General features: G+C 43.3%; 1 protein-coding gene across 7 annotated transcripts in view; it reads left to right on the top strand.

Annotated features, from left to right (window-relative positions):
- Window positions 1-26,622, top strand: part of SEPTIN9 (septin 9) — a 612,883-nt gene that overhangs the window by 551,394 nt on the left and 34,867 nt on the right. For all 7 annotated transcript variants that reach the window (XM_029600381.1, XM_029600383.1, XM_029600382.1 and 4 more), the window contains 3 exons: window positions 17,258-17,375; window positions 20,593-20,688; window positions 24,278-24,374. In XM_029600381.1, coding sequence (XP_029456241.1) covers window positions 17,258-17,375; window positions 20,593-20,688; window positions 24,278-24,374 — 311 coding nt within the window. The remainder of the gene's footprint in view (window positions 1-17,257; window positions 17,376-20,592; window positions 20,689-24,277; window positions 24,375-26,622) is intronic.

The following is a 26,622-nucleotide window of genomic DNA, read 5'->3' on the forward strand; positions in this document are numbered from 1 at the left end:
CTATGTACTCTTTTTTGCTGACAAGTGGTCATGGGGTTGGGTAGCATAATGCAAGCCTGGACTTCTAACATGCTGGTTAAGGTTCACTTTGGTATGCCTTGTCTAAGTATTTTCTAAGTTTCCCGAACGAAAGTCAACATCACTAAAGCCACTGTGTGCAGTTTCAAATAGTAAGCTCCATGGTGGGCTGTCTGGAGCAGAATGTGTTGGATGACATGGAAACATGCTTCTTCACCGAAGATCATACTTTGAAGGTTGAGGATTTGTTGAGGGAGAAGGGTGATGAGGCATCCTTGGGATCTCTCTCATAGCAACCAAATTGTACTTTGAACCAAACTGAAATAATGTTACCATTCTAGTAAATATATTCAGTAAAACGTGTCAAAATGACCATTAAGTGAAGAGTTGTGATGGTATGCAGATGTCACATGTACCCGGTTGGTATATTGGTAAATGAGTACTTTACATTCACAAAGGAGGGGGAGGCCTTTTTTAAAAGTTTACAAATGCCTGAAAGTTAGCTTGTTAAACCTCACTGGCTAAAATTGGCCGCCCTCTAACTAGCTAAATTTTAACTGTCAGTGTGCAAGTTGCTTAAACTTAGCTAGTTAACCAGGGATCTGACCCCATCCCTTTAAGTTGGGGATGGAACGTAGCTGGTTAGTGCCGATGTTAGCAGGTTAATTTAGCTGGTTAACTGAGTAGAAATAGAGCAGGCCTAAATCTAGCTGTTTAGGTTCATATGAAAATTTGGCTTAATATAACTTTTTTACCCACTCAGCAGGTTTTTGAAAATTGACTCTAAGGTGGTCTTTGGCTTCTGTTGCCCTATTGATACAAGATTTTGAAGGGCAGACTTCATTGTCTAGGTCGAGTTAAGCTTATATTTTTACATTTGCTCTTAAATCTGCATTAGCGTTGATCGTTCAGTGATAGATGTGATCAAGTATCTTGCGTGCATGTCTTTCCCCCAACTGCTGTTTGCATTTTTAAAAGCTGTTGTGCTGGTTCACTGTCGTCAAAACAAAACACAAAAACTAAAAACCTCTTTCTTCAGAAAGCTAAGACAGTCATGAGTACAGCAGTTTCCGCTTGTCAGGGGGAAGGAGGGTGGAAGGTTTTCACAATGGATGTTTTGTAGTAGTTCAAGAATCCATGTGACTGATCCTTGGAATTCTGCCATTGTGCTCAGTAAGAGATGTTCTTTGCCAGTATCTTTAATACTGTTGGTTTAGGAGAGAGAGCAGTATTGTGAGGGACCTATCATAACAGAGCTTGGAAGTCCAAGGAATACGATTTGAGGGGGGGTTTGAAGCACTTCCCAGTAATGTTAAAGGAAAATTGTCCCTTTTTGTGTATTTTTGTGTTGCTTTTCAATTATCTATGAGAAGTAGCAATATTCATCTACTTTTTATTAGTTAAAAGCATTGTGGTTGAGCAGTTTTGTTTTGTGTTTGTTTAAATTGACCTGTAATTCTCCTTCAGTTCTGGAAGCAACAGCTATGTTAGCAAGAGCCACAAATTATTTCACTGGGTCTTATTGGTTCATAGAGGCTATGATGTCAGATGCATGAACCAATCAGATCCCATCCGCAGGGCTTCAGGAAAAACTGTGGAGCATGACTGATAGAATTTCTATAGCAATAATTTAGAAACTGTTTTTCTGTGCAGGAGAGACTTGTTTCTTACCTTTATAAGAAACAATGGGGGAAAAAAAGCATAGGAAACTTTCTGAGAAATCTTTAAAATCTTTTTTTTTTTTTTTTTTTTTTTTTGTGTGTGTGTCTAATCATCCACTCTGGATAAATTAGATACTGGGTAGGTTTGTAGGGGTTTTTTTTTTTTTTTGTTTTCCAAGGTTATGTGTAACATGAAATTTTAAAGTGTTTTTCCCTTGTTTGGCTACCAAAAACTAATTCATCATCTCCTTTTTGTGATGCACGGCGCTTGGAAGTAAGGCATATGGGGAGGATTGTCCTGGCTTTCCTCACCTTCAGACTGGCAAAACTATGCTGCTGCTGCTGCTGCTGCTGTTGGCCTTTCGAGCAGACAATGAGCCATTTATACTTTCTTGCAACATTGTAGAAATTGTGATAGTTTTTTGCTCGCCCATTAAAATTGCATAGAAATCGGTTTGCCTGTCAGAAAGAGGAACATGTGTTTTCAATATAAGGCGTCTTCAAGTTGAAAGGCTTCATTACTAAGCCTTAAATGCTCCCTTTTCCTGAATTTGCCTCGGGGGTTTTTGTGTAGTCGGATATTCCCACTTGGGAGATTGACTCCATTTCTGGGCTGGCTTGTGAAACTTCCCCCCCCCCCCCCCTCCCAGCCAACCCTGTGGTTTCCTGTTCAGGTGTCAAAGCGGACATCTGTCTGTGACACGGAAGAGGCAAACAGGCCAGGATAACAGCTGAATCTACTGGTGCCTTGAGCGACATAGCCAAGAAAAATTAACCTGTAGTTGTGGCAGCAAGTAAAGCAGGGTTACCTTACAAGGATGCCTCCAGTGTGTTTTATTCTCATTCAGTTATAATTCTCAGCCAATGCTACCTCTACTTTTTGAAAGGCTGTGTCTGCAAAAATGCTCTCATTGTGCAATTTTTCATAAAACTGAGTTCAAAATTTTGTGCGCTATTTTCCAGTGTGGTGCAAATACTAACGTGTTATCTTGTGTGCACTATGTTTTGCTGTGTGTGCACGGTTCACAAGCTGTGTGCACAAGCACGATGCACAGCATACAGGAAACAGTGTTCCCAGCGCTTTGATAGTGGCATTGAAGTATAAAGATATGGCAATTCCTCCGAGAAGATAGGGTTGTGACATGAGGTTAGAGGGAGGTGGATGGAGTCTGGATTACCCTAGGACATTTTTGTACAAGAAAGGATGTTAAGTACATGGGATGGTCTTCCCATGCTGACAATGGAGGTAAAAGCAACATTGCAATTAAAGAAAGCAGTGCACAAACAGAGTTGCCTTGGTGGTAGAAAATGAGCCTAAAGGCCGAGACCAAGCAGGATCTACAGTATTTGTAATAGGGAAAATGGGTAGACTAGATGGGCTTGGTAATCTTTATTTGCTCTCTTATTCTGGATTTGGGAGCAGATTGCCCTGTCTGGAAGGCAGGCATCTCCCTGCCCCCTCTCGGGCTGGCCTATGTAGGGTTGGCTGCCTGAGAGAAATAACAGGAGGGGTGAGGCTGGATTTAGGGAGCAGGTCTCTGCTCTGCCCACTCCCAAATTCTCCCCTCCCCTCCCGTTCCATGAAAGACAAGGGGGGGGGAGGGGCTGGATTAGGGAGCAAATTGGCTTTCTGCTCCAGCCTCCACTTCACTTCTTGCCACCTGTTCCCTGCAGGCTGCCTGGGAGGGCCTGCAGCACAAAGCAAAGGGCTGCTGAATGAGACTTATGCACAAACTCCGTGTGCCTATGCCTAGAGCTGGGGGGAGAGTGATAGGGTTAGCCCTGAGGATGGCGGAGAGTGCTGGAGTCATCCCTGGGGATGGGGGGGAAGAGAGAATGTGGGTGGGAGAGGGACGAGAGAGAGTTGCATGCATGCATCCCCACCCCCCCAATCCACAGCAAATTTCAGGGGGACCACAACTAAAATGTTTCCAGAGGGGGGTGGTTGAGTGAGGAAAACGGGAAGATTTGCTCTTTTACTCCATGCAGGAAATGTAATCGGCCCTGGCAGTGTCATCAGATACTGTTCATGAAAAACAAAGAAACTGGGTTAGAAAACATGTGAATGTTTCCTATATGTTTTCTCCATTTTTAAACAGTATAAGATTGTCTGTCTCTAAGGGCCAGACCTTGGTTGTATCCCATAATTTACAGGGTTCCTCTCTATCTTGAATCCTCTTAGGCTAAATTGTTTCTTCTTTTATTTTCACCGTTTTGGTGTAACTTCTTTCATTCTACTATTTGCTGTGGGCTTACAATGGCAAAATGTATTAGCATGCCGGTAACTTCTTGGGTGGTGATTTTCTTCTTCATATTCCTCTTTGTTTTCTTGAAACGTAAAATTGAAAATTTTATAAATAAAAATTAAAAAAAAAAAAAAAACCCAGCTGTGAAGAAGTGCACGGCTGACAAGAATATGTTGTGCTTGTGGCAAACTGAGCCATCTTGTGAGAGATTAAGCAGTGAGATGTGTATAGAAGGGTGGGCCAGCGGGCCATCCAGATGGGTGGGGTGAGGAGCCTGTTGGGTAAAAAAAAAATGTTTTAGCTAACGAGAGCCACAGGACCCAGCAGTAAGGTTAGGATGAGGGAGAGAAACTGAGACAGTGATGGATGCGGTGGGAGAGACTCCATGCCCCCTTCCTTGTATTCTACGAATGAGCTGCCGCTTGTACAGAAGAGAGCGGTGGAAACGAGGTTGAGAGGTTAGGTAAAAAAAAAAAAATCATGGGGAGAGGGGGGGTAAAGCAGGTGTTGGTTTAAATATGGGAGTTTATGTGCTTATCTATCTAAGAAGCTTGGAGAGGCAGGCAGCTGGCTGGACTGGATAGGTCTGTAGTGCTGTCATTTACTCTCTTACTATGGATTCTTTTTAGCCATTTGCAGATGGTTTCTTTGTGTCTTGCTTATAGATGGAATTGATGGTGATTGAGACACTTTCTGTTTTGTTTTATTTGTTTTGTTTTTTTTTCCTGACTGTCAAAACTGTTTCTACTACAATTATGGGCATCTGAGGTAGCTAAGGGGATAAATGGGTTAGTGCGACTTCTGACTATAATGACATCTTTGAGCTGCTTTCAAGGATCACCATGTATTAGGGATGTGCAATCGTTTTTTCCCGTAAAGCTTCGGGAGAACCAAAAAACGATTGTTTTTTGTTTTTTTTCCGAAAAATGGGGTCTTCCAAAAAAAAACAAACCAAACAAAAACCCCCGAACTGTGGGGAAAATCAAAATTCCCACGGGGGGGGGGGGTGGCCGAAACGAAGCCAGGCACGAAATTTGACCCTGAAGCACATCTCTACCATGTACTGCTTTTGAGCAAATTCCTTATTTTCGTGCCACTGAAGGCGCCCCCCCCCCCTGTACCACCAAGGAGTCACAGTAGCGGCACATGGGAAATCTTCTGACAAGGGGGTAGTCGCAAAAATGGCAGACCAAGCTGAGGTTTAACGGGTTTTGGGGGCTTTTCAGCGTGCGCGCTCATACGCGCACACATCTCTGGCAAACTTTCCATTTTGGACATCGTTGGTGCCAAGGCAGTGAAGATGAAATTAGATTCAAGGTTGCCTTTAGTGGAGCAAGTGAGAGAGCGGTGAATTTTTGCCGAAGGTGACTTGAGTAAATTGAATAAAACGTCTCCATGTCCTGTTTAGCAACCCTTGTGTACTGCGCACAGCCTACTGAGCCCCAGAGACACCAGCCCTATCCAGAGCTCGCTCATGTCGGGTGACTTGGCCAGTCCCCATCTCTCACTCGGCTTCAGGCCTCGGGAAAAAAAACCAAATAAATTACGGCCGACACAGGCACTGGAGGTGAGCTCATTGCGGACCTCCCACCTTGTAATGGTTCGCCTGCTGGATGCAGCCACGTTGAACTTGAAAGGGGGGGGGGGGGGAGTTCTGTAAATGAAAACAAAATAAGAGCTTGTTTTGGCTTCCTGAAGCCAAGTAGTTCTTGCGGTACAGAAAGTGAACGCAGGGCTTTCATATCCATAAAAGAAAAAAAGGGCGAAAATGTTGCTGTATTTTGGGATCTGCTTACTGCTGGCCTTTTTTTTTTTTTTTTTATTCTTTGCAGTGGTTTCCAGTAACTTGAGGGCACTGATCACGTCTCTACTCCTGTGCGAGTGGCCACGCATGGTGAAATTATTTTAACAGGGACTGATTGCTTAGTCTAAAAAATAAATAAATAAATTCTGATCAAACCCATCTTCTTCACGAGGGCCATTTATTTGTATTAAAACTGCACTAACACACGAATCTTTGGACATACTTGGGGGCGGGGGTAATTTTCAAATACCCCACATAGTTAGGAAGGACATGGGGGGACTCTTACAGTATTTTGCAGCAAGTTTTCAAAAGATAAACTACCCCAGCAGTTGGCTAGCATGAAGCATGCATGCTAAAAGGGCTCCTGAGGTTGGCCCCTGCTATTTCTATGGGAGGGGGAAAATAGCGCACGTATTTTGTGGAAATCCCATCTGCATCTGAAGTCTTGCTCCCCCAATCTAAACCATATCTCACTCTCCCCTCATGAGAATGCCTTTATATATATATATTTTTTTTTAACCCACCTAAAAGCATGGGAGCTCTGCGCACACTTAACCGGATAGAGGACGTCTGCTTTCAGATAATACAATATACCCCGGTAAATTGATACATGCTCGGGCAAGTGGCTTTTGAAATTTGCTCTCATTGGGTTTAGGAAGTCTGTCCAGTCGCCATCCCCCTTTCTAAATGTTTAATGGCACTTGGTACATTTATTTTGAATAAAGGGAAACAAACAGCATTCCAGCATCACACAGAGAAGACGGCCTGGTTCCACTATTCAGTATAAATTCTGTGGTCGGCACTAATCTGTGGCTGCAAGGAGATTATGGTGGCTCCTTTATACTTTGTCTGCTACTATCTGGTTAGGCTTCGTGGTGTCTATGCACGTAAAAGTATTACATTTTACACTATATTATTCCCGCTTTTAAAGATGTGAAGGAACCTCCCGCTTTGGAGTGAAAGGAAGCGTCTCATTCACTCACTCATGGGCCTCTACAGCAATTTGATATAAATCCTAGCAGGGCAGGTTAGATGGGGACAAATGCAGTCATGAGAAGCTCGAGGTCTCTGCTAGCAACTGATTTTGAGATCATCTACGGACTGACTCAGCAGCACCCCTACTACCACTATACACAATCCCCCCCAAATCATGGGGTTAAGTGGGGTAACCGCCGTATCCCTCTAAGGACTCTACGGCTTTTTAAATCTGTCGGGAGCTGTGCAGTTTTGAGCCCTGTTAACACTCTGGAAGTTAAGAACCTATGTGGTGGTGCATCTAGACATTTGTTTTTCCACTTGCATTCCAAAGAAATTAGATTCTTTGTTGGGAAGTTTTGCCGCTGGTCCCTGGATACATTTTTAGTGCACAGCCATGTAGTTTAATATCCCCTTCTGTTGTGGTTATTTGCTACAACCTTGTCCGGCGCATTCGAGTGCTTTTCTGAGTGGATGGAGGTTTTAGCAATTAGTCAGCACAGATGGCTTCCATTTTTTAATTTAATTTTTAAGTAAAAAAAAAAAAAACACCCAGTAATCGAATATCCTCATTTAGAGTGGAGATCCTTGTGCATGTTACATTCATGAAGAAAGCCCCTCCAGAGCTTTTCCTAAGGATAGCAATCGCTGCCTTTTGATTGAAGGTGGTCAGTTGTTCAAGGGCATTTTGCTCGTCTGCAGCCTGGGGGCATGGTGGTGGGGGCAGCTGCAGCAAAATTTCTTTCTTTGAGAGTATGTAAGGAAAGAGGCACAAAAGCTCCAGCCGAGCACTTGACACGTTTTTGAGGCACGTGACGTCTCAATCTGTGTTCATGGGCTTGGGTGAGTTTGCTGACTCAGTAAGAACGATTATATTCTCAGGCTGCTTTAATAGAAAAGAGATCGTAGTAGGAGAGGGGTTTGTTTTTTATGTTTTGAAATGATAGAATTAATTATCGTGCTGGATCTGTCTGGCAGACTGCAAGTTCAGTAATTTGACTGAAGTCCTAGCATTAACACAAGGACTTGTATAAGTACATCTGTTTGGTTGGCAGCATACCACTAATGTTGGTCAGCTTGATGCAGCATTAGTATTGGTGTCTGGGTACCACCCAGAAAGGCTATGGGGTCCTGGGAGGCCGATGTCTGTCTGGACATCAGCCGCGTTGGTATTGGTAGCTATATCTAGATTACAAAAGTTTGTGGTTAGCATTTCCAGACCCTTAAGGATTCACTTCCATCAATTGCAGCAAAATCAAATACAGCAATACTGAACATTTTCTATCAAATAAAATATTTATTTTAAAGAACAATTATTTAATTGAACATTCTCTTCTAAACTGAATCAGACACTACAAACCAATCACTACAATGTTTTACTTCTTGTTAAACTTGTTTATCTTTCCTTTAACTCTAATCCCAGTTAGAATAACCCCTGTTTATTGTAACTTTCTCTTCCGTGCACTTGTTTATACTCCTGTAATGTATACTCTTATGTTTTAGTTATGTATGTTATAATGTATTGATCACCCCTTGTTTTATGTAAACCGACATGATATGTACTCCCGTGAATGCCGGTTTAGAAAAACACAAATAAATAAATAAATGGAAAGGGGGAGTGATGCTGGGAGGGGGGAGGGGGGTTAGGTCCCCCAATCATTCCTCAAGGATTGCAAACTAGTCTGGTTTCCAGGCTATCCACAATGAGTGTACATATGAGGTATAATTGCGAACAATGGAAACAGGTCAGGCATATATCTCATGAATAGTTCTTTGTGGAAAGCCTGGAAACCAGAGAGGGCTGGATTTGAGGACCCCTAAAATAAGGGGTTTGCATGGTCTTGGTAGGTTTTGTCAAACAAATCTAACCAATTTCTTTGGGACCAGCGAGATCAGGGGAGAGCTCTAGATATGTACTTAGATTTTAGCAAGGCCTTTGACCCGGTTCCGCATTCTGACTTTTATTGTCTTCATTATGGGCTTTAAAGTTACTGATTGGGTTAGAAACTTGAGTGAGAGGTGACAGAATAGTGGTAAACCAAGCTCGCTGCAGGGATTGGTCCAGTTCTGTGTTAACAATTTTTAAAAAAACAAGATTGCAGAAAGGCTGTCTGGAAAGGTTTTGCCTTTTGCCGATGCCAAAATCTTTCTTACAGGGTAGACTCCCTGGAAGATGTTCTTGTAGAAAACATGAGAAGGGATTTAATGAAGCTTGAGGGAATGGTCTAGTTTGGCAACCAAGATTTCAGTGCTAAATGCAGGGTCCTACATTTGGATTGCAATATTCCCAAGAGATCAATACAGTATGGGGGGGTAACGTTCTTTGCACAAAACAGGAATGAGGTCTGAGGGTGATCATGTCCACTCCCAGCCCTCGAGAGCCGCAAACAGGTCAGGGTTTCAGAATATTGCATGCATATTCATTAGGGATAGATATGCATACAGTAGAGACAGCATGCATGCAGATTTACTCCTTGCATATTCTTAGGGATATCCTAAAAAACCCCAAAACTGACCTGTGTGTGGCCCTTGAGGGCTGAGAGTGAATACCACCTTAATATTTGATAATCTTATGGTGGCCACACAGACAGATAAGGTGATGGCAAAAGCCAGAAAAATGCTTGGGTATGTAGGGGAGGTGATATGTCTGTATAAGTCTCTCTCTGAGATCTCATTTGGAATACTGTGAACAATTCTGGAGACCGCATCTTAAAAAACAAAACAAAAAAAAGTCTATCCAGAAGGCAGCTACTAAAATCATCAATCATTATCCTAAAGCATATGGGACAGACTTAAAAGATTTAAACGTGTGTACCCTGTGTTATGGTTTGAATCCTGGCTAGATGTAGGTTGTGGAGGCAAGACATCAGAGAGAAATTGATGAATCCAGATCTGGAATTCAGCAAGTGATTTTGCACCTCTGCAGTTCTTTTGTTAAACAAATGAATATATGGCTTCTGAAGAAGCAGGACTATGCGAAACACCGGCCATTGTCGAGCCATGAAGTAAAAGTTGTTTGCTGTGGATGTCAAAATTGAAACATTTGATGATATCTTACATTAATTTGAAGTGAAATTGAGTCACGATGCAAAAGATTGTCGCTGTTAGACGTTGGCGTCAAAATTGGAACAGTAGCTAACATCTTGAAGTGAAACCGCAAATGATCGAGTAGTCCGGAAGACCTTGTCAGTGGACGAGGTACTTCGTCTGGCTTACTGATACGGCTTCAGAAATAAATAAAATATATCTATTTAAAATTTTATAAAAATATTAAATAGAAAATTTAACAAAATTATTTTGAGGGTGGTAGTACAGAGAAATGATTATTGATTTTCCCCTTTTTGGAATAATTTAGATATAGGGAACACCAGGGCCAGTGGTCTGCCTAACCCTTCCCTCACAGGTTGAGCCCTTGGGTTCTGGGGACCAGCAGGTCTCTGTGGCGGCAATACATCTTGGTAAGACTGGAGCAAGGCATGGACAGGCTGGTAAGGCTAGAGCAAGGCTTAGACAGGAACAGAGTGCAGGCCAGGACTGGAATTGGAGCTTGAGTGCAGGTAGGTACTAGAACTGGTGCTAGAACAACATGGAACATAAAGGCCCAAAGGCAGCATTAGGCAGGGAAGGCCCTGAGGGCAAGACAATGGAGAAGCCTAGATAGGCCACAGAGTAAGAGAAGGCTAAGCAAGGAGTAAGAGGGCCTTTAGGCTGCAAGGCAAAGAACAGGAAGGCCAGATTGCCACAAACGGGCCGATTCAGTAATGTCCGCGGGAGAGCGGGCTAACAGGCCACTCGCCTGTGCGCGCGATTCAGTATTTAAACGAGGCCCGGCGGTAGAAACAGGCAAAAGGAGGCTGTCAGTGGGTTTGACAGCCAATGCTCAATTTTGCCGGCGTCTGTTCTCGAGCCCGCTGACAGCCATGGACTCTGAAACCGGACGCCGGCAAAATTGAGCGCCCGGTTTTCGACGCGACAGCCGCGGGCCGACTTCAAACTTGTGTTTTTTTAATTTTTTTTTTTTTTTTACTTTTTTTACCCTTCGGGACCTCCGACTTAATATCTCCATGATATTAAGTCGGAAGGTGCACAGAAAAGCAGTTTTTACTGCTTTTCTGTGCACTTTCCTGTTGCCCGACTAAATTAGTGCCTACATTTGGGTAGGCGTTAATTTCTGAAAGCAAAATGTGCGGCTTGGCTGCACATTTTGTTTTCTGAATCTCGCGGGAATACCTAAGAGGGCCATCAACATGCATGTTGAGGGCACTATTAAGTTCGGCAGGTTGGACACGCATTTTTGGCCCCTTACTGAATAAGGGGTAAGGGAAAACGCACGTCCAATGGCGGGTTAACAGTGCGCTCCGTCGGAGTGCACTGTACTGTATCTGCTCGAAAGCAAGGCAAGGAACAGGAAGGCCATTAGGCCCAAGGCAAGGAAAGGCATAGGTAGGCTGCAAGGCAACGATGGCTAGAGCAAGGAGCCAAAGACAACCAGATGTGAAAGCGAGGAGGATTTGGCAAGGCTGGATTATATAGGGCTGAAGCTTGTATGGTGCTGGCCAGGAGGAAGGAGCTTGGTGAGGCTGAAGACTTGGTTCTTTAAAGACTCCTGGTGGGTAGGAGGCTGAGTTTAATGAGCTGTGAGAAGCTGATGGGGGGGATAGCATGGAATGGAGCTCTGAGGAGACCTCTGCTGGTGGGGAGGCGTCATATGGTACAATTATGCTGCGTAGCAGATGAAATTTTAACACCCTGGAGGAAAGGAAGGGAAGAGTGAGATGCTAGACACTTTTAAATATCTCCAAGGAATACATGCACAGGAAGTGGATTGCTTTCAATAGCATGGAGACTGGCACTCTGGTTGTGGGATGAGGGTGAAAGGGGGTAGACTCTGGAGTAATCCTAAGGAAATATGTCTTTACAGAAAGGGAGTTAGAACAGTCTCCCTGTGGAGGTGAGGACAGCATCAGAATTCAAAAGAGAGTAAGACAAGCGCACAGGATCTCTGAGGAACAGGAAGAAACTATAAAGCTGAGCAGTAGGTGTGGATAGGCCATGAGGTTTTTATATGCCATCATGTTCTATGATTCTGTGTTCATATGCCACCATCTTGAGTAGCGGAGGAAGACTATTAAAAACTGTCCTGGATAGAGGATATCATCTCACAAATGGCCACACTCTATAGCTGGCAGCTGGGATATATCCTTAGAGTGGCCAGAATAACTGGGCAGCCAGAATAGGCCTATTGGTCTTTTTCTGCCATTATCTACTATGTTCTAAAGCAAGGGGGGGGGGGGATTTTCCGACAGTTTACATTGGGACAAAGTTTGCAGTACTTTACCTGTGGTCCCATATTTTTACTCTGAAACTTGCTACTTGTACAGAGTACATGCCAACATTTGTGTGTTTGTGCAGGCAGTTTTTGTTTTTTTTCTTTATGGGAAAACATGTAAGATTTGTATTTTCAGCTCTTCACATGTTTTCTGATCCTGGCCAAAACATACCCCTGGAGATGCCTCCCCTATACACAATGGACCCAAAGGCAGAAGCCAAGGCGTAAACCTGGGCTAGTGTCAGGCACCCTGAATATCTGCCTCTGCGACATCGCTCAGTTTTGCCAAAGGAGGCCCAGGCAACCGATCTGCTTGCCTCCTCTAAAACTGGCCCTGCTGCCACCTAAATGCGCTCACAAGTTGCATGCATTGTTGCACAGCACATTCTGATCTTCAGCCCTCTTGAAGAAGGGTGGGTTTTTGGTTGTTTTTTCAGATGTACAACTTATATGTGTAAATTGCTGTTGAACCACTCGTTTTGTCCTCTCCCGATCACGTCAGTGATCCATTGTGGTTTTTAATTTGCTTTTTACCGTTTCTTGATGACCTTGATTTGAAGGTGTTTATCGTGCCTGACACTGTTTGATGTAGCTCACCAGGATGGGCCAAGCCCGTTTATAAAAGATCAGCATATCTATGCTGCCGCAGCATGGAGGCAGATTAAAATAAAACTAGTTTACCCAAGTGCTCCAAACAGAATGAAAGCTTTTCAGTCAGAGTTAGGCTGCAATGCTTGCGCTTTTTTAAGGGAAAAATTATGGAACCTTTTTATGCCTCTCTGTGAATCTTCTGTTTGTTTACGCTTCCCTCAGTGGTGGTGCAGCAGCATTATGGAAATGAAGGCAACAGGATTGGATCATTATGCCAGTATAATTCTTCATGAGCTGCAGCCGTACCTGTATCTATCAACAGTTTTTGTATTTCACCTTCCCTAATTACTCTCCCTTTTAATTGGACCTTGTGATGACAGGTTGAGAAATTGCCCATTGGCTAAGTAATACATGTTAATCTTGAAATATAAATAGTATTTAAACATGACAGCATTTTCCTTAATTGGCACGTGGTCTTGCGTCCTTTGCGCCTCTTGGGTGAAAGAAGCTAGTGGTTGAGGGTTTTAAAAAAGAGAAAAAAGGCCGACGGGAGCCTTTGTTTTCAGGTACTGGCACGTGTTTCATTTTTGCCATGTTTCAAGAAAAGCTTTTAAGGTCCCCTGGTAATTGGGACGTGGCCCAGGTTTTGTGATTAAATAACTGCCACACTTTGTGGTATCTGCCGCTCTGTAGAGATGAAGCTTTCAGGTTGTCGGCAGGACGGTTATGCTCGAACTCTTTAGTTTTTACGCACATTGCAGAGAGAGAATGCATTCTGACTCTTGGAATATATTCCATGTGCCATCTATGGACAGGGATGATCCTGTTTCCTGGTGTCAGGTCATTGCATCATATGCTTTGTCTGTCTAATTGTACAGGGCAGTAACTGCAAAGTAATTTTAATCCATAAACCTGAGAAAATATCAGAGAAATAATGTTAGGATTTACAGGAAAAGTATGTGGGAAAAGGGCTATGTCATTGTTTTTAGAAAAGAAAAATGCCAACAAAATGTGTGCTTGTATTTGTCATGTTTATGCTGCTAAATGTGATTACTATGCACTAAAACTTCAAATGGATGAAAAACGAAACAAAACCCCAAAACAAAACACACAGTTTTTCCATGCATACCCTTGTTTTTGGTTCTGTTTCACTTGACTTCCTAGGCTATAAATGACAGAGGATAACTTTCAAATAACTATTTGCAGCCCCATATATACACGTACATGGCCGCCTGGAGATCTGACAGTCTTCTATAACCTGCAAGTATCCGGTATGCACAGATTATAAAATACATATATGTCTAATCCTAACATACGCAATGCATTGAAAGTGCATACTTTTCCTAACTATTTAAAAAAAAATTACACGCTTGCATTTTATACACAAAAGATTCTCGCTCAAACAAGAATTCTGTTTACGTGCAGAAGGTGTTTAAAAATATAAACATGCGCGCATACTTGAAATCCCCCCAGTGTGCCAGAACCTCCACCAGTCCACCCAGTTTTTTCTCCAGGTCATAGAGAACCCTCCTAGTTCTTCACTCTGAAACCCCCCCCCCCCCCCCCCCCCAATTTCTCCCAGACCTTTCACCCAGCGAGTAGAACAGACTGAGATCAGTTGCGCAAGATAGGAGCAGTAAAATTACGCAAATAAGTTGCCAAAGGCATGCACCCAAGTCACTTGTAAAACAGCAACTTGTGTGAGTGCCTCTTGGCCCCATCCTGGAATGCCCCTTTTTATTGCATGTAAAGGTGTGCACGAGACTGAAAATACACATGGACTTTTGATGTTTATAAAACGTGTACGTGACTACAAGCTTCTTACGTGCATACGCTATATGTTTTGAAAATTTACCCAAGTAGTAAAAATTCTAGTTTCCCATGCTACTAGTCGTGTCTTCAGAAATAATGAGTTCACGGTGTAAAGCAAATCAAAATACTCAAGGCAGCAACTTTTAAACCGATGTGTGCGTTCGTCAGCCCATACCTAGGAACGCAGCTATTTTATAACATACACGCGTACATGTGCGCAAGATAGGAGCAGTAAATTACGCAAATAAGTTGCCAAAGGTAAATCATTGCTTGCAAACCTTTTATGTCACGTAAAATTAAATTATGTTGTACCATTGTGTTGCTCCCTGCAGCACTCGGTAACTTGAGGTTTCTCAGGCCTGTACTGGTGACCTCAAAGGCAGTTCAGTGTGGTAGAAATCCTACAACAAATATGCATAAGTTAGGTTTGCATATGCTGGGGTCTCTAACATCATGAATCTTCATTTGTGGGGATCCTGAAAATCTAACTGGCTGGACAGTCACTGGGACAGATGTGGGATTGCCCTTGTGTGGTGCTGCGGCCTAGTTTTCTGACTGGAGGCCTTGGGTATTTGAGCCTGCCACCCACTGGCCTCATACGAGGAGTTTTGCCAGTAACTGGAGAGCTCCCTCTCTGGTAGTCTCATTTTCCCTCCATTCATCACTACAGCGTTTAAACTATTTCATCCTCACGGCGAAGAGAAAATGGTCAGGAAACTGGTATTACTAATTTGACTACCAACTTATTCCAGACTTGCTTTCAGATACTTTAATGCAATCTGTCTTAGCTCATTTCTCATTATCATTTTTTTTTTTCATATCCTGAAACCCAGAAAAGAAAGCACCAGCCAAGCATGAACAGATGTGGTTATTGTAGCAGTATCATGCTTTGGTGGTAATGATTACAAGGAGAAATGGGTTTTCCTCAACTTTATACAAAAAGTCAGCAGTTTAACTTGGCTGGAACTCTGCATGCCTGCTTGATAGCAAACGTTGCTAAATACTTGTGACAAGTTTTGCTGTTAATTGTATGTGTGCAGCGTGAAGCCTTTTTTTCTGGCAACCCACTTAAGTTGTGGTAATTATATCCCAGGCCATAGCCAGGGGTCTCAAATAATTTGACAAGAGTACTTCTCACTAGCCAAGGGCACATTTTCAATATTGCATGCATACACGCACCCCTCAAATACTCACGGGTTGCTAAATGTAATTTTTTTTTTTTAAATTGTGACTGCAAACTGCCCCTGCCCCACAGTTATCTATCTTTCACAGCTCATCAGTAGCTGGCAAAGGTATGTGAGGTGCTGTTCCGGGGAGTATTCCCACCAGAAACGCACTGAGCTCGGGACCGTGAGGCAACATCCTCTCCTGTTCCCCACCCCCCCTTGTAACACAACCTGCTCTTCTCCCAGATTTCCTTCTCAAAAAAGGGCAGAGGACGTGGGCTAGGTTTTCTTTTTAATTTTCAAGGACTGCACGCATGTGACATTAGCACGTGTGAAAAATCCTATAGGGAAACAAACCGATCATGAACTAGGAAGCTTTTTGTCCCATGGATCTCCAGTGCACTGACGCTTACTAATATATTGCAAGGTTACTAGAGGTAAAACGCAAGTAGGCAGTTTTCATTTATACCAACTGCTGAGAGGATGCTCCTATTATCTTCAGATTTTCAGATAGTTTTCCTTCGGTTACTTTCTTTAGTCAGTTACAGAAAGATATTTGCAATTCAACAGTTTGATATCTTTCTAAATTGAGCTGCTGCTCCGTAGCTATCTTGAGGTTTCAGGATTATGTAAGCGGGCCGTGGTTGGTACAGTTGTGATTGTGGTAGCAGCAGAAAAGACAGAGTATCCAAGTATCAGATTCCAAGGGCAGCAACGTGTGGGTTATGAAATTTAACGCAGCACAAAGCCTTCCTGAGACGGCACGCTGCTTGTGTTTGACTGCACGTGTGTTTTAATATTTCAGCATACATATGGCACCCTAAACCAGTGCACAATAAAATTATGTACAGGTACAATGAATCCCGGGCCCAGTGAGCTTATGATTTAAGGGCCTGATTTACTAAGGTGGTGGTTGATATATATATATTTTTTTCCATTCTGTGTCCGAGAGAAGTTTAGTAAGCCAGGGTTTAAGTGTATACCTATCACAATGCATGTAGTGCGGACCCTGTAGAAAGTTCAGATTTCTGTGGGCCTCCAGAAAAGAGAGAGGAGAAAAGACACAAGGAATATGCCATACTTGGTCAGACCAAAAGTACGTCAAGCTCCACTCTGTGTGGAGGATTGGCATTGGTTTTGGGGTGGGGGGTGGAGGGTGGAGGGAAAGCTTCTCCTGGTACAGGAGTGGCGTGTGGTGTTGCCTGTGGGACTCTAGTGGGAGGGGAGGAATCTCCTTGTACAGGAGTGGCAATACCCATGAGACTCGGGGGGGGGGGGGGGGGAGAAGGAGGGTTTGGGAAATCTCCATGTGGAGGACTGGCATTGTCAATGAGACTCACAAGAGGGCAGGGGAGCATTTCCATGTGGAAGGCTGGCGTTGCCCATGAGAGGCTGCTGTTCTGTAGCTTGTTTGTACTGTAGCTATGAATAGAATCTTCCACTTCTGCTCTGACACTTTTGACTGTAAATGAACAGGTGCTTTAAAAAAAAAATAAGCACTTACATTTGAATAGTTCTAGCAGTGCAGCAAACCTTTTTTTTTTTTCTTCTTCTCCATTATAGAGAAGAATTTTTATATTTCCTATATCTATACAATATGCTAGTTTTTTTTTTTTGTGTTTTTAAAAAAAAAATTTCTCCTTTCATTTTTGAAGCCTTCGGCCTCTAGACATTGAGTTCATGAGACGTCTAAGCAAAGTGGTGAACATTGTGCCAGTCATCGCAAAGGCGGACACTTTGACGCTGGACGAACGGGACTACTTCAAGCAAAGGGTAAGACTTGTCTTCGGTTTCCGTGCTCGAGTCTCTAGAGCTCAGCACCTGGCCTGGGGCCAGAGCATTCTTCCCAGCCGCAGCACTGAGTGATCCCGTGTGCCTGAAGGAAGGGCCCTCTCCTCCAAGCAGCTCCTTGTGTTTGTCTTGGAGCTTTGTCAGCTCAGAATAAATTCAAAATTTTGATCTTGGGACTTGGGCTTCTTTTTGGCACTGCAGGGTCTTATTTTATTCTTTTTTTTTTTTTTTTTTTTAAGGGAAGAGCTTATGTGTTTGAGATGAGAACTTTTGAAAAAATGTTTACAGCTCAGCACTACTTTTTTGAGGTTGGGGCAGCAGAGAGGGGAAAAGTGAAAACCCTGGCTTGCTTTCCTTCTTAGCCCCACAGAGTGACTTACGTAAAGGAATCCATGAAATCTTCTCGAGTTCTGTTTCCTGTATTGGATGATGAGTACATGAGGAATGCCAGATTTATTCCATTTGGAAAACTTTTGTTTGTTTTATATATATATATATATATATGTCCCTAGTGCCTCCTTATTACCGCGGGCCCTAATTTGCATACCGCTCGCCGGCTCTCCCGCGTGGTTTACTGTATTGGCCCGTATGTTGATATCTTTTCCCAAGTTAGATAATTGTATACTTAAGTGTTGTGTAAAAATGCATGGTAAACAAAAGGCAGTTTATTTCCGAGCAGGGAAATAATCTGTCATTTTTTCTTGTACTTGTGGTTTGAGCTGCTTCTAATGCCCTGGATCAGGTAGCAGCCATTTTCCTCTTTGTAGAGGTGAACAGTGCGACAGTACCACAGGGCTTATCTCTGTGTCCTGATGGCCCCATGGGAGTTGTAGTTGCATTTCCTAGCGTATGAGGAATCTGCCCCAAGCTGATCTTACATCTCTTGGGGGCTGATGTCCAGCCACAGTCCTTGTGAGAAGGCCATGTTGGCAGATGGTGTAGATTTCGGCCACAGCCCACTTTATCGGGCATTTCTCTGTTCCATGCAGCAGCCAGGCTTAGAGTGTTTAGTGTTTGGTTTTTTGGATTGAGTCCTGCAAGCATGGCTCTTACTCTCACTTTTAGGGACCTTCATTTTCACGTTTTGTTTTATTTTCGGAGAACTTCAGTGTTAAAATCATTTTTCTGCTGATTTCTTTTTTGTTCTTTCACTGATTTTTTTTTCTCCTGTGTATTAAGTCATTTTCTTCACTGACTTTTTTTTTTCTTATAACATTGAAATTCCCAGGCAAAATAAAAACAGAAAACAAAGGTCCCTAGTTATATTATAAAGAAAAAAAACCATACGGGCACAGATTCAATAATACAGTAATGAAGCAAGTACTGAGCACTGTGAAGTCAGCGTGAGTCCCTCCTCTGCCTAAATCTCATCTCTCTCCCTGAAAGTGGCATTTTGCAAAGATGCTTTAAAGTTACAACAGTATGTTCTGCCTGAAATGAGATACCATACTTAATATTTATGAAGCATCTTTTTATCCAAACCTGAATTCCAGTGTACTTGGCAATGAAAATGTTTGTATTTCCTTTCACTTGCCCAAGGAGATGATACGTTTGTGGTTGGTGCCACATAGAAGCTCTGGGGAGGGAAAAGGGGACCTGCTTCTGCCTTTCAGAGTTGAGCTTTTGTGAAGGCCAGACTTTGAATATAGCCAGAGCCTTGTCACTCTTTGTGTACCAAACAGGAAAATGTAACTCTGGGCTCACCATGCCATTTTTTTTTTCTAGATTGGTTAAGTTAAAGCCCTGTATTTCAAGGACCCCAGAGCTTTGTGTCTTAACCTTTTAGGTACCAATGTTCCACAAGTGGAACATTTTTTCATATTCTTTTAATTACTTGCAATTTTTTTTATACCATATTTATTAGGGATGTGAATCGGTACCGGACTAGTTTCCAGTATCGGGTTCGGGTAAAAACCGTGGGAAATCTTCATTCGAGTGGTTTTTACCCGTTTAAATCTGCTGTGTTGTGCCAAAAAAAAGCAAAAACACCCCGACCATTTATTTATGTATTTATTTTTTATTTATTTAATGTATTTATATACCGTTTACCAATACAAATATCGATCAAAACGGTTTACAGCAATCCCCCCCCCCCAAACTTTTCTAAAGTACCTGGTGGTCCAGCAGGGGTCCCGGGAGCGATCTCAAAATGGTGCCAACGGCTCTTTGCCCTTAGCATGTGACAGGGTATCTGTGCATTGGCCGGCCCCTGTCACATGGTAGGAGTAATGGGCGGCCGGCGCCATCTTTAAAAATGGCACAGGCCATCCAGTGCTCCTACCATGTGACAGGAGCACAGCGGGGGTCCCGGGAGCCCGAGAGCTCCCGGGACCCCCGCTGGACCACCAGGTACTTTAAAAAAAAAAAAAAAAACGTTTGGGGGGAGTCGGTAGGGTGTGGAATTAGAATTAAATTTAAAGGGTTGGGGTGGGTTTGGGGGTTATTTTAAGTGCCCTTTCTTCCTGCCCCCCCCCTAAAGATAAGAGAACCCCAAAAAAATTTTGTGGGGTTTTCCTATCAGGTTCGGGGGGCCCCCCGAATTCTGCAGAGTTTGAAAATATCCTCCGACATTTTCAGTCAAAAAAACGATTCACATCCCTAATATTTATACCATATTTGGGTCTAGTTAATTAACATATGTAAAAAGGGGCATCAGGAAATAAATCCTTCAATGAGCAGGATCTAAAAGGTTAAACCTTCTCACCCCCATCCTTCCTACTCTAGGATGCAGGGCTGGCGCCGCCCATTAGGCAAACGGCGGTCGCCTAGGGTGGGCGCCGAAGAGCAGCCACGGGGTACAGCAAGCGGGGGCCTATCCCGCTTGCGGCACCACGTAGCTGCTGTTCGGCGCCCCCTACAGCTGGGCGGCCCTGAGAAGCACACACAGTCGGCGCCGAAACAGAGGGGGGGGGGTGGCAGGGCAAGGGTCGCCTAGGGCGCCCAATACCCTTGCACTGGCCCTGCTAGGATGGCCCTACTTGTGTTCATCCATCCCTTATTCCTAAACATCCCCCCTCCACCCCCCCCTTAAAAACCTGGTTTAGATATGAAAGGGGGCCTTTTTTGCCTCAAGAAGGGAAGATTTAATAGAATTGTTTCTGAGCCAGGGGACGTTTATGTACTTTCCCTGGCCTTCTCTGGTTTGCTGATGTTTTGTTTGCCGCGCCGCTGGCTGACTGTTCTTCTCTTGTCGCCTCAGATTAGAGCAGACCTACTTTCCAATGGCATCGACGTGTACCCACAGAAGGAGTTTGACGAGGATGCGGACGACCGGCTAGTGAATGAAAAAATTAGAGTGAGTGATCACCTCACCCTTGTATCATTTTAGGTAACCAGGGAACATTTCAAAGGTGGTGAAATGTGGCAGCTGGGGAAGGAATCCAGGATAATGGGAATCCCGTCAGCAGCATTCTGCTTTTCAGATTGGTCTTCTAGTGACTGCTTTGTCCTTTTTTTTTTTTTTATTTTATTTTTTTTTTACTTCTGGTGTTCCTGATGTCTCTGTCTGGCCCTCTGGGGGTTTGCTGGAGGTGGAGAGGATGGGGGAATAAAACCTGTGTTTGATTTACTTTTATATATATTTTTTTCTCCCAGTCATGTCCTCTCGCAACCTTGTGATTGACTCGGGGTTGGGTTATTTTCTGTAATTTGTTGATTTGCAAAATTGCTGTAATTTGAATTAAATTAAACTGAGGTGGTGCTCCCTGCGGGATAACGTTGGTTTCGTTTTGCAGTCGGTGGCCTCCAGATGCATTTCAGGTTGGCAGAAAAGCTAATTTTGAGGTCTGCAGCTTATCTGTCTATATATATGTACTTAGGAAAGTTTTGCCACTTGATGCATAGTAGTTACCAGCCCTTCACCTTATTTTTATATGTGACATTATGAACACACTTTTTTTTTAAAACCATTTTATGTGTATTTTTTTTGACATTTACTGTAAACAGAAAAGAATACAACAATAATGTAGAAACAAATGTGGCACATCAGTTGCATTCATGTTTCTAATTATTTCTTTAGATATCCATCAACTTGTAGCTGCTATTTTTTTTTCTTTAACAATTTTTAGATATGTTCCTTTATAGCCATCTTTGCTTTCTGCCAATCTGATTTCACTCAGGAGTTCCAAATTAATCAACATTCATGACACAGCATTGCCCAAGCTAAAAATGGGAGGGAGCATATAGTCTCATTTCATTCATTTATTATTTAAATGAAAAAGGCAGGCTCCAAATCTAGAATGAGAAATTGAGAGGAGGACTGGCCACTGGTTTAGCCCTCTCATTCCCATTCTGAACTGTTATCAATTTATATAGAATTATTCCAGTATCCTTGCCAATAGGAGTGGCAAGATGGTTTAATAATAATTTTTTATTTCAATCCGGCCGTCTGGAAGTGAGAGCTTTTATTAATGTGAACTGATCTGTCAGCTGTGATCCTTGAATTTATCCAACTGAAATTCACCAGAACTTGATCTGTGGTCATTACAAAATTACAAAACTTCCCCAAAAGCAGGATACGGACCCCTTTTCCTTCCCTGTGTTGGGTTGAAAGCATGCTATGAAATTCGTGCTTGGTGCCTGGTAATTATTATTAAAGATTAGAAGCATCTCTTTCCATAGATAGTCTGTGAATGGCGCCGTTCTGTGCTAGAAGAGACTGTATTCGAAATACGATGACCAGGCAAAAACACTGGTCCCAGCTGTACCTAGAGTGCAGCCTGAACAAATCTCTCAAAGTGCAATTTTAGAGAAACAAGAACAGAATCTGGAAGACTTGCCCGTGCACATGTGCCTTCGTAAAAAGTATGCTTTCAGGAAACATACATAAAACTATCCTACTGCCCCCATCGATTGAATCGAGAAATGTTTATTTGCATGTGCATTCACAAAATTTACTGGCAATGTGAACTGGGCATGGAACTCCCAAAAGTGAAATCCTGATAAAAACATATGATTGGATCACCTAAGAAGTGCTGCAATGGGCATAGTTAATCAGCAACATAATGGGAATAATCTAGAGTTTATCAAACAGCTCTCTCAATGCCTAGGCAGAGAAAGGTAACAGACGTTTTCTAGATTAATGGCAGTCTGGAAATTTGTTTTATTTTGTGTTGTAATATTTTGTCATCTTATGTTATCAGTTTAAATTTTCCATTGTAAACCACTTAGCATGGTGTATCACCTATAGGTGAAATATAAATATTTTAAAATAAATAGTGGTTAAGGGAATGGAATGGCTCCTTTCTGAAGAAAGGATTAACAGTTTAGGGCTGTTCAGCTTAGAGAGAAGAGATGATAGAAATATATAAAATCTTGTAGTGTAGAACAAGTTAATAGAGAATGGTTGTTTACTCAAGACTAGGGGACACTCCATGAAACTGTTACCAGATAAAATTTTGTATGGTGTTTTTTTGGTTTTTTTGGTATATTTCTTTTTTAATCAGTGCACAATTAAACTATGGAATTTATTGCCAGATAAAGTGACTAAGGCTAGTATTATAACTGAGTTTAAAATAAAAGTTCGGACAAGTTTCTGGAGGATAGGTCCATTAATACTTACTAGCCAGATAGACTTGGGTGTTTCCACCTCTGCTGTGAGTGACCCGAATTGGCCACTGTCAGGCTCGATGGATCATTGGTCTGATACAACATGGTACGTTTTATGTTTTTATGATGTGTATGTATGTATGTATATATATATATATATATATATATATATATCTATATTATTGTAAAAGTGCAGCGGCTCTGCTGGCTGGACCAGCAAGAAAATTATGGGACTCGGTAAGCAGAATGCACGTGGTGAAAAAGCTCCTCCTGGGCAGGCAATGGCAAGATGTGTGTCTAAAACAAATAAAACAAGAAAATAAAGATTTGTTAGTGAAGAAATAATTCTGGCAGACTGTCCAAAAAAAAAAAAAAAAAGCCAATCCTACAGGGTGGAGAGGGGGTGCTAATTGGTTTTACTGTGCCATTCACTGTATCTGGATACTAGAGCCTTTCATTACTGCAGTGTGTTTGGTTCTGGAGCTGTGGGGTAGATAGCTGGCTTCTACGCATATTGGGCACTGCAGGATCGGTGAAAATGGCTTTAAGTAGACCTTTGTACGTGGACAGAGTTAAGGAGCACGGATGTAAAGTACTTGGCCCTAGGTCTCAGAGGGAGTTTGCGGCAGAGCAAGGATTTGAAGGCCCATATTTCAGTCACAAAACTCTTCTGCAAAAATATTCATTCTGTTCTATAAACTTAAAAAAAGCAAACATAAAAGGATGCCTAATTATCAGAATACGGGGTTTTTGTTTTTTTGTTTTTTGCTTGTTTTTTTTACTAGAATCAAATAAGTAAATAAAGATGAAGGATCCAATTCACTCAGGATTTTTTTTTCTCCCGTTCTCTGTCTATTAGAAAAGACCGTAGTTAATTGGGCCTTTAGAGTGCTTAAATGTATTAATTTTTACATTTGTAAATTGTGGAAATGGTGCTGGGCATCTAGGTCTGAGCCGGTCGGGCTTGGGTGCACCATGTAGATGGGGTGCGTTCAGGCCTGGGGAGCGATGGAAGAGGGTGGCTACTACTGCTCTAGTGGCCCATGCCAGCCAATGAGCGGCACTGAGGGTGCACCTCAGAGGAGGCAGTTCCCCAGGCTCACTACTGATGAAGGTCCCCGGGACCCCCGGGCATGCCACCTGCAGAAATGAGAAAACAGATCACTGAAGGGGAAGAGTGGCGAGGCAGGCCTTAAATAAAAAGCCTGAGGCTTACCAGAGACCATGGCTATATGATCTGTATAAGTAACAAACAATGATAGAAATGTCTTTACTCTGGGGTTAACTTGGGTGATCCGCAGAGCTGATCCTGTTTCTCTAAACATATTTTTCCTTAGGAGATGATCCCTTTTGCTGTGGTGGGTAGCGACCAGGAGTACCAAGTCAATGGGAAAAGGATTCTCGGGAGAAAAACAAAGTGGGGCACCATTGAAGGTAATTTTCCTCTCTGTGGCTTTCACTTTTTCTAGTGTGTGAGCGACATGTCTTGCAGGGACCTGGTTGAAAGGTTGCATCGTAACTGGCTTGATGGTAGAGGCACCGGCTGGTGGGGGGGTTGTGTGTGTTTTGTTTTATGGCCTGGTAGTTTTATCCAAACATCAAGGGAAATGCAGGAATGTGAAATCAGTCCCAAACTTAGTTTCATGAGAGATTTTTTTTAATTCAGTATCACGGCAAACTCCATTGCTCAGAAGACACAATTGTTCATAAACCCTTGGTTTGCCGTGATACTGAATTAAAAAATCTCTCTCATGAAACTAAGTTTGGGACTGATTTCACATTCCTGCATTTCCCTTGATGTTTGGATAATTTAATTGGAGTGCAGCACTTGCTCCTTTACTGTGCTTGTGGATTTCTCTGGTAGTTTTATGGCCAGCTCCAACAGCTAGAAGTCTGGAGCCGGCCTCTGGGGCTGTGTTGCGAGCCTTCGTTCCCAGCTATCCAGGGATATCTCCCTCTTATTTTATGTACCTCCTATCCCAGTCCTTGTAGTGACAGTCCTGGGTGAGAGCCATGCACCAGGCCGCCTCCTGGAGCCCTGCAGTCGTAGGCCCTGGATTTGCTGCTGCGTGATGGACTGGGATATCCTCCCCCAGAAGCCGTGAACACAGCATCACCGGCCGGCCCAGAGGGGAGGGTGGAAGACCTGACCCAAGAATTAACCCCAGGTCCCCTCCGCAAGGCAGTGCACAATTGAGGGAATGCCATCAGGTTTAATAAGTCGCAGTGTCTATCCCATCCTGCTGCTCAGCCCAGTCTCCTTTTTTTTGCTAGTTCTGAGTCTTTTTGCCGTTTGTGCATCTCTAGTACACTGCAGACCTTTAAACAAAAGATATTACCATGGGTATGACAGGACAGTGTAACCCATTCATAAGAGTACTGAATTAAAATACACAATCTTGAGGCACTAGATTTCCAGGAATTTTGTCATAGTCTCTTGTCACTGGCTGATTCAGCATTTTAAAAAAGTTTTGAATAAAAGTAAACTATTTTATAGATGACAGTTAAAGACTGTATATTTTGGAATTTTAAAGAGGCACTCTCAGCCTTACCAATTCTAAATATCTGAGGGTTGAAATAGTTCTAGAGTGGGTGCCTTACTACATTATAGGAATATACCCTTGTGAATGCTCGTCCAAGGCTCACCTGGAGGGCTCTGCTTTTCATGGGGAAATTGCTGTTTGGCAAGGAATTGGATGAGGCTTCGGGGGCCCAGGAAATCGCGCCCTCAAAGATCCACCGGCTCTTCGTATAGGCCGTCTTCCTCTCGGAACCTTCAGTGGTAGCAGTCCTTTTGGGGGACACGAGGCTTCGCAATGAAGTTCGGATGGTCCATCCCTTGCCGCGCCTGCAGCACGTCATTCCACATGTGGGAGCGTGGTTACCTTTATTTTTCGAGGAATGGACCAAAGTGAAGTCGGACCAGTGGGTCCTCAACAGGATAAGACACAGCTACGAGTTAGATTTTGCTCGCATCCCAGCGGACAAGTTTCTGGTCTCACTCTGCAAGGACCCCAAGAAAAGGGCGGTGGTGCTGGACACCATCCGATGATTGGCAAGCTGGGGGCCATTTCCCCGTCCCTGTCGATCAGCGGGGCAGGGGCAGGTACTCCATTTCATTCGTGGTTCCCAAGAACGACGGCACGTCATGGCCAAGCCTGGATCTAACAGGAGTAAATAGATGCCTTCGTGTTCCCCACTTCCAAATGGTGACTATTCGCTCGGTGATTGCGTCGGTGCGTCCGGGCGAATTTCTGGCGTTCCCAGATCTCACAAAAGCGTACCTTCACGTGGGCATCCAGCCATCGTGCCAGCGGTTCCTAAGGTTCTGCATTCTAAGAAGGCACTACCAATTTCGAGCGCTCCCTTTTTTGGGCTCGCGACCGCTCCTCGGACATTCACGACAGTGATGGTGGTAGTGGCAGCGCAGCTCCGTCAGGAAGGTCTCCCGGTTCATCCTTACCTGGACGATTGGTTGGTCCGGGCGAAGCCAGAGGATCAGTGTCGGCGGGCGGTGGCCAGGGTCCTACAGCTCTGGCAGTCCCTGGGCTGGGTGGTCAACTACAACAAGAGTCAACTGACTCCCACTCAATCCTTGGTATATATGGGAGCCGTATTCGTCATGAAGCGGGGCTAGGTGGTCCTATCTCAAGATCGGATATGCAAGCTGCAATCTCTAGTG

This window comes from Rhinatrema bivittatum, chromosome 4 (assembly GCF_901001135.1).
Source record: "Rhinatrema bivittatum chromosome 4, aRhiBiv1.1, whole genome shotgun sequence".
Lineage (NCBI taxonomy): Eukaryota > Metazoa > Chordata > Amphibia > Gymnophiona > Rhinatrematidae > Rhinatrema > Rhinatrema bivittatum.